General features: G+C 45.9%; 1 protein-coding gene and 1 pseudogene across 1 annotated transcript; both read left to right on the top strand.

Moving 5' to 3' along the window:
* Nucleotides 1–969: 969 nt before the first annotated feature.
* Nucleotides 970–4,010, top strand: LOC113463746 (annotated as a pseudogene).
* Nucleotides 4,011–4,985, top strand: LOC108510886 (disease resistance protein RGA2-like). The gene has a single exon (XM_039132848.1). It carries the CDS (start codon nucleotides 4,204–4,206, stop codon nucleotides 4,960–4,962), a length of 759 nt encoding a protein of 252 aa, XP_038988776.1. The 5' UTR covers nucleotides 4,011–4,203; the 3' UTR covers nucleotides 4,963–4,985.
* The last annotated feature ends 6,191 nt before the right edge of the window (nucleotides 4,986–11,176 follow it).

The following is an 11,176-nucleotide window of genomic DNA, read 5'->3' on the forward strand; positions in this document are numbered from 1 at the left end:
CTGCCGACCCGCATAAGATCTGACCCGATCCGAATTTTAAGACCTGCTGGGCTGGGTCGGGTCCTAAATTTGGATCCGTTTTATTTTTCGGGTCAGGTCGGGTCCACCCAATTTTGACCCAGATCCGAATCCGATCCGATCCATTTTTTTAAGTTAGTTTTTTACTATTATATAGTGGAACTTTGAATATAAAAATGCATAGACCCGAATCCAATTCGATCAGAATGACCCGTCGGGTCAAAATTTGTAGGCATAGGCCCGATCCGATCTGATCTGATTTTTCATCAAGTTGGATCTGAATCCAAAATTAGAACCCAAACAAAAAAATCGGATGGAATCGGATCATTTAGAATCTGATTCGATCCTACCAATTTGCAGCAGTACTGTCAACAACATGGGGCGTGTACTCGTTGAGTGCAACAACCCAATAGAATCCATCCAAAAGCCAAGGGAACGAAAGCAAACGTTGATTTAAACACTCCTTCCCACGAAAAAAATTAAGAGAGCGCACAAGCTCTCGGCAAGTGACAATTATTTAACATTGGTTTTGTCGGCATGTGGTGATTATTTTAAGCTAAGAATCTGACCAGCTGATTGACTGGCACAATGACTCATGCCATTCACAAAGCTCTGGGTGCGGCAAACTAGACCTTTTACTGATATAAACGTACACACTGGGAGCGGGATGACCTGAACTTGAATAAAAAAACTGACAAGTCGCGAAAGAAAATTGCGTGCGTCGAATGCTGGACGAAGTATATCAGATGTTTCACATGTGGGGTCATAGTTTATGGTAAAAGTTTTAAGCACACAAGGAAGGTACTGTCTCGATAAAACAAACAGGTCAGCTAAATTACGGGTGGTTGCAATATTGAAATGCCGAGCACTTGATTAAACTAACGTGTTGGGCCAGCGTTGGCTAAGCTCTGTTTACATCAATCAAGGGTGGGAAAAGAAATCAAACAAGCTTCCAGAGCACCCACAGCTCTAGTGGAAAGAGGGAGAGCATTTCCACCGAGTCACTTTCTTTGCGATCCATCATCTGTTGTTCACGAATCAATCGGAGAGTAATGGCGGACGTACTTCTCTCGGCTTTGCTACCGGTGGTGATGGAGAAGGCAACCGGCCGTGTTCTCCAACAGTTTGGAGCGATGTGGGGCATCCATGAGAAGCTAGAAAAGCTGAAAAGAACGCTGCTGGCAATTCAGTCCAAACTTGGAGTTGCAGAGGAGCGGCAAGTCAAGGAAGCGGGTGTGAAGAGCTGGTTGGCAGCACTGAAGAATGCAGCCTACGAAGCAGACGACATACTGGATGAGTTCAATGTGGAAGCAATGCGGCGGAAGGCAGAGATTCAGATCGATATGACGAAAAAGGTGCGCAGCTTCTTTTCTCTTGGCAATCCAGTTTGGTTTCGCCTTAAGATGGGGCGAGAGTTGCATGCTATTGTTGAAAAAATAGAGAAACTAGTAGACGAGGGAAATAAATTTGGTTTCGAGGTCAAAACCCAACCACAAAAGAGGGACAGGCGAGACACCGACTCCTGTGTTATTGGGTTTGATGTCATTGGTAGGGAGGAAGACACAGAAAAAATAGTGAAGTTGTTACTTGCCCATGATGATTATCAGAATGTTGCAGTCCTTCCCATAGTTGGGATGGGGGGTTTGGGTAAGACCACACTAGCCCAATTGATTTACAATGATGATAGGGTGAAGACACATTTCCAGCCTCGAATATGGGTCAGTGGGTCGGATGAGTTCGATGTTGCAAAACTTGCTAAAGCTATTATAGCTTCAGCCAGAGACGTAGAGTGCGGGTTATCAAACATGAAGTTGTTACAACGGCGCCTTCGGGAAGTCGTAAGTGGGAAGAGGTACTTACTTGTATTAGATGACATTTGGAACGAGGATCAGGCAAAGTGGGATTAACTAAGAACTTTACTAGAAACCGGTGGAGAAGGGAGTAGGATTGTTGTGACTACACGAAGTGAGCGGGCATCGTCGATAATGGGTACCCTCGGCACTTATCGCCTATCGCCTTTGGCTGAGGATCATTGTTGGTCATTGTTTAGGAAGAGAGCATTTATGCGCCGAGCAGAAGAGCCTCAAAATCTCGTAAACATCGGCAAGCAGATTGTCAAGAAATGTGGTGGGTTGCCTCTGGCAGCGAAGCTACTGGGGTCATTAATGTCTACCAAAAGGGAACTGGCCGAATGGTTGTCCGTGAGGGATCACAACATTGGGGATCTGCCTGTCGGTGAAAATGGGATCTTGCCAGCACTAAGGTTGAGCTACAGTCATTTGCCTTCCCATTTAAAACAGTGCTTTGCGTTTTGTGCCATATTTCCGAAGGATTATGAGATGGAAAAGGATCTGTTGATTCAACTATGGATGGCCAATGGATTCATTCCATCCGACGGAAGCAAGGAGTTGGAGGACAAAGGGCATGAGATTTTTGATGAGTTGGCTTGGAGATATTTCTTTCAGGATATCAAGGAAGCTGAGGACTACGGAGATCGTTCAAACAAGCATGAACTTTATTCCATAACAACATGCAAGATGCATGAACTCATGCACGATCTGGCACGATCCATTATGGGGAACGAATGCCTTAGCATACTGGAACCTGCCAGGCGGGGAGATATATCTATGAATACCCGTCACTTGTGTACATCTGAGAATTTTCATTTGAACATTCATAGGACCTTAAATAATTATCCAAATATTCGCACTGTCCTGTCCTCGATAAAGGGGTTCCATACTAGTATTACAGTGACTGCGGATTCGTCAAAGCCGAAGTCCTTGAGAGCATTGGATCTACATAATACTACTATCACAGGACTGCCTATTGCAATTGAATATTTGAAACATCTGAGATACCTCGATCTCTCTGGTAGTGATATTGAAGCATTACCGGATACCACCAGCACACTTTTCAATCTACAAACTCTGAAACTCTCTAACTGCTGGAATCTTAGTAAGCTACCCGAAGATATGAGAAATATGAGTAGCCTGAGGCATCTCTACATTCACAAATGTCGTCGTCTGAAGCACCTGCCAGCTAGTATCGGACAATTGAGCAGCCTACGAACATTGACCAAATACATCGTAGGCAATGATGCTGGAAGGCGTATAGCTGAGTTGAATAGCTTAAATCTTGGGGGCTTTCTAGAGCTGTATAACCTGAGGAATGTGAGGGATGCAGCAGATGCTAAACAAGCTAATCTTAATTCCAAGCGAAACCTTTGTTCATTAATATTATGCTGGGATTTGATTGAGTGGTATCCCCCTTACTGCTATGCAGAAAGTGCCGATAGCTGTTTCAAAGATGTTTTGCCAGCACAAAATACTGAAGAGGTGTTGGAAGCCCTTAGACCTCATGGTGGCTTGAAGCAGCTGACAGTATGGCGCTACGGGGGTGGCAACTTTCCAACGTGGATGATGGACTCTCAATTGCTGCAAAATGTAGTTGAAATCCATCTGGGAGTTTGCACAAGATGCCAACATCTCCCGCCTTTATGGCAGCTACCTTCTCTTAAATTTCTCTACATGATTAAGATGGATAGCGTCAAGCACATCTGCAGCAGCACCATATACGGCAATGCAAGTGATGGCACAGTGCGAGCATTCCCCTCACTGAAAAGATTGGTGTTGCATACGATGATGAGCTTGGAGAAGTGGTCAGAGTTTGAAGAAACTGCAGAGGTCACGTTGGTTTTCCCTCACCTTGCTGAGCTTGAGATCATTGATTGCCCAAATTTGATGACTATGCCAGAGCTACCATCTCTCAAAAGTTTAAAAATGAAAGGAACTAATAAGCAGTTGGGCTTGATTTGTAGTCTGACAACACTCTCTTCCCTTAGCATTGGTGTCTATAAAACAAGCAATGGTATAGACTCGCCTCCTCTTGCTGATCAGAAGAAAATGTCTTTCAGGTATTTCAGATCTCTTGAAAATTTAGCTATTACTATTTCCTCTTGCTGATCAGAAGAAAATGTCTTTCAGGTATTTCAGATCTCTTGAAAATTTAGCTATTACCACATCAAAGGATCTGGCACCCTTGCTGGAGGAGGAGGAGACGAGAGGGTTGGGCACATCCCTGCATTATTTGGAGATTGAATCCTGCAATTGGATTTTTTCACCACTAGAGCAATCATCACCACCTTTGGCATTTTGGAAGAACCTTACTTCTCTCCAATCTTTGAGGATGGTTTCTTGTGATGGTCTGGTCTACTGGCCGGAGGCAGAGTTCTGTGGCTTGAAATCACTGAAGAAGATAAGTCTCCATAGTTGCAACAAGTTGGTTGGCCCATTACCTTTACCATTATCCTCATCATCATCAGGGGATGGAGAGCTCCTACCAAACCTGGAAGAGCTGGATATTGAACATTGTGATGGTCTGCTGGAATTGCCCAAGTTACCTACTTCCCTCAGATCACTGTATGTTGGCTACTGCCCCAAAATAAATTCTTTGAAGGAAGGCTTGCGACATGCCACTTCTCTTGAGAGTGTTCATATTTCAGGTTGCCTAAGCCTGACTTCTCTGCCTGTAGATCTGGGGCTAACAGCACTCAAGAGGATGTATATCAGGGAGCTTCCTGGCTTGAAATCTTTGCCACAAGGGCTGGGACAGCTCACTGCACTCGAGTCTTTGGATATCAGCGGTTGCAAGGAGTTGTCATCTCTGCCAGAAGGGTTGCAGGGCCTCGAAGCCCTTCAGAATCTGTCTGTTAGCCATTGCCCTTTGCTTTCATCACTCCCAGAAGGTCTACAACGACGACTCCGCAGCCTTCAGTATCTGCACATTGAAGGGTGCCCCCACCTGGAGAGGCAATGTAAGAGAGGAGGACCGTATTGGGACCTCATCTCAGGCATTCCCCATACCAAAATATTATCTGAGAGGAGGGGCAACTTCAGCACATTCCTTCCTTCCCTTTCTTGCCTTGGACGACCATCTACAGTTTAATGTCATCCCAGTCCTTTCAAGGTACAATTCCATCTCTCTATCTCTCTCAAATGAACTAGAAATTAGTGCGTACAATTATTTATGTTCCCTCACATTCTCGTTCCTGCTCAGGGAATCTAGTGGCAAGTTTTAGATCAGTTTGTCCATGCTCGCTAAAGCAGATTCTAAAGGTAATTAATGGCATCTTCCTGAGATGGTAACCACACACTGTTCACACAAACTATTATGAACCAATTCATGATTCTCACAAGTATTTTGCAGGGATGAGAGGTCAAGTGGGAGCTGGAGGGATACACATTGGAATTTTTCATTCAGTTTTTCTCATTTTATTTTTCTCTTGCTATGTCAGATGAGCAGCAAATTTAGCTTCATGATGAATTAAGAGCATTCATGGTACAAGCAGCTTTCCTGTCGATCATTTCAGCATTAAATTTATTGCTATTCTAAATCCAGTAACAGAAGAAACGACATACTTTGCCTTGGGTAAACTTTTCAAAGATTTCCAGACATTCAATGATCAAGTGTCTTCGTATGAATCTTCTCGACAGATTTGTTTTTGCTGTTGTTAGGCATTTAAAAGGACGCTAGGAAGAGATAAGCTTAATTCCCTATCAGAAGATGTCATTGGGCATGTAATGTTATATTGATTGTTTTCTCTGAACCTTATTTTATTTCATGTCCTTCGATATATAAATATTGTCTTTGAAGACTTTGGACAATACTTCTGCTTTATGCACCAAAAATAATTGAAAGATGGAGATGTTCGTTAATTATTTGAACATCCACTTTGGGTGCTCTAACCATTTTTAAGTAGTATCATACAACAGCTATTGATTGAGAATACTAGTCTCACTAGCATGTTTTTCTTGTTTGCTTTTATGAGAAATTGTTGCTCGTGATGTTTTCTCACAAGCTTTGGCACTTCTCTGGTTAATCTAGAAGGAAGAAAAAGAATGGAGTTAAAAGAGTATTTCCATGGAAGAGGGCCTCCATGAAGGCATTGATGTTTTCTTGCCGCTCTGTCATTTTTTCTGGGCAGTGAATTGGTAAGCTTCAAGAGAAAGAAGCAGAGTTCCTTGTTCCTGGCACTTTTGTTTCTGTTCTTGGGCATGGATACTAGATAGAGGATCCTAGGGGTAAAATCTAGAGTGTAGTTTGCATGATAATTCCTCTCCTTTTTGTGTCCTTTATATATTTCAGGAAATATAGCTTCTTTGCTCCTTAGGAGTTATTATTATTTGTTCCGTTTTCTTTAGGAGCTGTTTCTATGATTACACCTCTGTTGCATGTAATTCAAATTGTCATGCCTCTAACCTAAGATCGCGAGCTAGGAGTCACAGCAACCGCCACACATTCACAGAAAACTCTCTCTACGAGTATGCAATGCATCTATCTCATCATGATATCAAAATTAGGCAATGAAAATAATTTAAATAATAACGTCCAGTTGAACTCACAGAGGGATTACTCCCTGTAATGCCCCTGTGATGGGCGGTTGGTCACTTGGAGTAACATAGCTTCAATATCTCCTCCTAGGGGGGCTCCTTGAACGAATGTGGTGACCTGTGGAAGAGATAAAGCTGTCATACATGCAATGCTTAATTACAGAGTATCTTGGAGGTTTCTATCGCTATGTAAAGTTTTAAAAAAAGCTCAGATGGAAATCAATGAAAATCGAAACTTGGAAGTTGCATTCTGTATAAAAGTAGATGGAGTTGTTTTAAAACAGATTATGATATCAATATTGTCATCTCCCCTCCTCGATGAACCTAGAAAATCAACAATGACACTAAAGAAAGACCATGATTAAGCATAGAATTTAAAAAATCACTAATTTTTCATGCCAATTTCAATATGGTAATGAAATGACTAGGGGTGGCAATGAATCAGGTTTGGGCTTTGGATTGTCGTTACCAAACACAAATGACGTGTCAGATCTGAACCCAATTTACAACCTTCTACCCCATACTGAACCCAAAAAATACTTGGACTTTGGTCAGGTTTTTGTTACTATCAAATATTTGTCGGGCTGTTTCCAGGAATGAGACTAGGCAAAATCGCAGGAATGAGAGTAGCCTCATGTATGCTGCACAGACACTCATCAGCATCACTTGTCAGGGTCTCCATCATGAGAAAAAGGAAACAAAAATTCTGGGAGAAATAGAAGTTAAGACATGCATCATATAATTATACATGATAATAATTGAGCTGGCTAATGGATCTCGTATGGATCAGCTAATAGCCAAGCCAGATCCAACAAGGTCTCAGATTTGGTTTCGGGAACCCAAACCTGCAATGGCAGATCATTGAGCTCATTTCTCGTACCCAAACCTGGAATTCTTGGGCGGATTCAGGTCAGGCCAACAGCCTCCATTGCCACCCACAGATGACACCATCCTAATGACTGCAGATCAAAGGTATTCAGAAGGCTAATAGCCAGCTTCCATATACTTCGCCCACAAAACAAAAGGAGGTACCATTAATCATTGACAATATAAAAGACGAGCCTAAAAAAGATCTAATGTGACAGAGAAATAGAAGTTCCAAGAGCCGACCCGCACGCGCCTAGCAGGCCGCCCGAGCAGCTGGCTCCGAGCAGGCCTGCTGGTGGGCTGGCGGCCTTCGGGCCCATGGTTTTGGGGCTTGGTCCCTTTCGGTTTGGCCCCACTTGCGGGAGAATGGACCCAGGGAGTAGGCACGATGTGACAAACTCGGGGACATTAGGACTAGATGTGTTCGGGCCACCGGGAGCATTAAGTGCACTTGGGCTGGCGGACCCCATCGAGGACCCAGCACGGGGATCATCTACAGTGTTCTGGTTTGGTTCTCGGCCCCAGGCAGAGGAGAGATCCAGGCTAGAAACCTCCCCGGCAGGTTTTGGAGTCATATTAGGCCCACTGCAGGAGTCTGGTCCGGGCGAGTGTGACCTGGAAGGAGGGGCCTATGGGGCAGGAGACTGGATGATGGTCAGCCACCCCGAGGCGGAGCAGCTGGCTCAGGCCTCTCAGGAGGTGGTGTCTTGGGTGACAGTAGGGATACCAGTGATGATTGGATTGCGGTCGCAGGGACCACTAGTAGGCCAGCAGTGGATCATCCGACGGTGGTACAGAGGATCTGAGCGGCAGTTATGCGGGCTATCTCTGGAGTGAGTGAGGATGACAGTCGGCGTGGGGGGATGTATCCCGAGGTAGCGATGGACTCGATGGCCTAGGGGGTGGATGAGCCTTTGGCCGACCTCTCAGATTTTTCCTCATGAAGATTCTAGCATGGAATTGTAGAGGGGCGGGCAAGCCATCTTTTATGACGTCGTTCAGGAGGTTAGTGCAGCTCAACAACCCAGAGATCTGCTTCCTCTGTGAGATGCGGTTGTTCGGCAACGGACTTCGCCAAGTACAGCACTGCCTGGAGGCCGACTGGGAGTCCTATGCCATAGACTCCCAAGGGCTGTCAGGGGGTATTTTGGTGTTGTGGAAACGAGGGGGGGAGGCGACAGTAGATGTCTTCCACAACTGTTTCCAACAGGTTATCATGATTGTTACATAACCCAATATTGCTCCATGGGGATTATGTGGGGTGTATGTGAGCATAAATCATAGGAATAGGAGAGTCCTATGGGGCGAGATCACTAATCTAGTTGCCTAGAGTTTTCCAACCACAGTGGTAGGTGATTTCAATTGTATCCTAAATGCCAGTGAAAAGAGAGGAGGACGACCCTTTACCGATATAGTAGACCGGAGGGAGTTCCGTGATTTTTTATCGCAGAACGGCTTAGTGGATCTAGGTTTCTCTGGACTGCAATTTACCTGGTGTAATAACTAGTCTCTCGAGGCTAAGATTTGGGAGCGGATAGACAGGGCCACTGCGACTCCTGATTGGATCATCCGATTCTCTACCTATCAGGTCAAATACTTATCCTGCATTGCTATTGACCACTATCCACTATTGATATCAACAGTCTCAGACTCTAGCCATCACTGCCCCTTCCACTACTTTGAGAAGATGTGGTTGTCTTACCCTCAATCCCGAAACATTGTTCTGAAGGTGTGGACTTTGCTGGTGTGCCACAATGCCATGCAGAGGGTTTTGCGAAAGTTGGAGCTAACTAAGAGGTGGCTCCGTCGTTGGAACCGCGAGGTGGTAGGAGATATTTTTAGAAAAATGGGAGTGGTGGAGGTCGCCATTAGCGACCTTCAAACTAGAGAAGATCGGAAGAGTGAGCTTCCGGAGGCTGACATGATGCGCCTACGGGGGCTACTTGCTGATCATCACTCGTTATTACGCTAGCATGAGATATTCTAGAGACAGAAGTTTAGAATTCAATGGGTCAGAGAGGGAGATCGCAATACCAGCTTCTTCCGTCGGACGACGGTTATCAGGAGGCAGAGGAACACGATTCCTTCCCTGCAAGATGGGATAGGTAGGCGGGTGGAGAGGGAGTCGGAGGTCAGCCAGGTATTGCGGGATTTCTTTCGGTCCAGATGGACGGAGGATAGGGATTTTGGGGATGTCAGCCAGCTCCCAAGGGCGGACATGCAACTCGGAGCTTCAGAGAACGCACTCCTGGTGCGGCCTATGATGGGGAGGAAGTGCAGGAGGCGGTCTGGGCCCTGGCAGGGGATAAGGCTCCAGGGCCAGATGGCTTTCCACCTTTCTTCTTTAGGAGATATTGGGGCATCATCTGGGTTGTAGTGGTGGAGGCAGTTCGGTGTTTCTTCGGTCAGGCAGTGATGTTCGACGACTGAAGAGCTACTTTTGTCATACTGATACCGAAGCGCCAGGATGCAGGGGAGCCAAGCCACTTCAGGCCTATTAGCTTGTGCACAACTCTTTATAAAGTTGTGGCAAGGATAATGGTGGGCAGGATAAAGCATTTGCTGCTAGGCCTCATCTGCCGGGAGCAAGGTGCTTTTGTAGGAGGTAGGAAAATCTCTGATAACATCATGCTGGCCCAAACAATGATATGGGATCTTTAGCGTGCCTCTAAGCGGCGAAGCCTGATGGCTGTTAAGCTAGACATGAAACGAGCTTACGATAGAATTCGGTGGAGCTTCTTGAGGCGCGCTTTGGAGTGCTTTGGCTTTCATGAGATCTAGATTGATTGGGTGTTGGGGTGCGTCCGGAGGTCGAGATTTTCCATCTTGATTAATGGTACGCCTTTCCCTTCTTTAGGTCTACTATGGGGCTTAGACGGGGATGTATATTTGTTCATCATCTATTCAGATGTCCTGTCTCGGGCTCTGCGGGGTGTGCTAACCAGGAGCTAGAGGCATTTAACCCGCTCCAGGATCTCGGTCTATATCACATTTACTATTCGCAGATGATTGCTACTCCTTGCCAGGGCACGGGCAGCGGATGCACGAGTCCTTAAGAGAGTATTAACGGAGTACTGCACAGTGTTGGGGCAGAAGGTAAACCTCCAGAAGTCAACCATCTCTTTCAGCCCTAGCACTGAGCATAGGGTCAGACAGGAGATTCGGAGGATACTGGAGATGCTAGTTCAGGATGGGACCTGAAGCTATCTAGGAGTACCCATTATGGGCCGAAGGTTGCGGGTGGCCGAGTGCTCCGGTCTGATGCAGAGGATTCAGAGCAAACTGAAGGACTGGAGGGTATCTTCACTCTCTAAGATGGGTAGATTGACACTGATTAGATCAGTGCTAGGTTCCATGCCTGTCCACTTCATGGCAAACACAGTGGTTCCGAAAATAGTGCTGATGAGGATCGAGCGGCTACTTCGGAGCTTCCTGTGGGGGTCATATGGAGGGGGTCACGAGATGCACTTAGTGGCATGGGAGAGTGTCTGCCTACCAGTGAGGAAGGATGGCCTCGGTGTGTTGTCTCTTGTGGAGAGGCGCGAGGCACTGATTGTCCGACATGTAGCTCGATTCACGCTGGAGCTGCAAGGTTTTCTGGAGTCAGACCATAGCTGTCAGATATGGCCGGACGGGCACTGTAGGGGCGATTCACAGTGGGCATCGTTGCTCATTTATGTGGCGAGAGATTGCAAGATACCTACCCACATTTGTAGAGAATACTAGATGGTTGATAGGCGATGGGTAGAGTATCGATATGGTTGGCTATCCATGGGTGGGTGCCCTACCTTTGAGACTCTGGCCGACTATGGTTGACATTGAGGCAGTAGAGGGATTGCGAGTTTGCGACCTCTTTATCCCAAGCAGGGCTGCTTGGGATGAGGCTAGGTCACATGTTTGGG

The sequence above is a fragment of the Phoenix dactylifera genome, chromosome 13, assembly GCF_009389715.1.
Source record: "Phoenix dactylifera cultivar Barhee BC4 chromosome 13, palm_55x_up_171113_PBpolish2nd_filt_p, whole genome shotgun sequence".
Classification (NCBI taxonomy): Eukaryota; Viridiplantae; Streptophyta; class Magnoliopsida; order Arecales; family Arecaceae; genus Phoenix; species Phoenix dactylifera.

Coding starts and splice junctions, on each gene's coding strand:
- LOC108510886 (XM_039132848.1), top strand. CDS start 4,204: ATGGTTTCTTGTGATGGTCTGGTCTACTGGCCGGAGGCAGAGTTCTGT.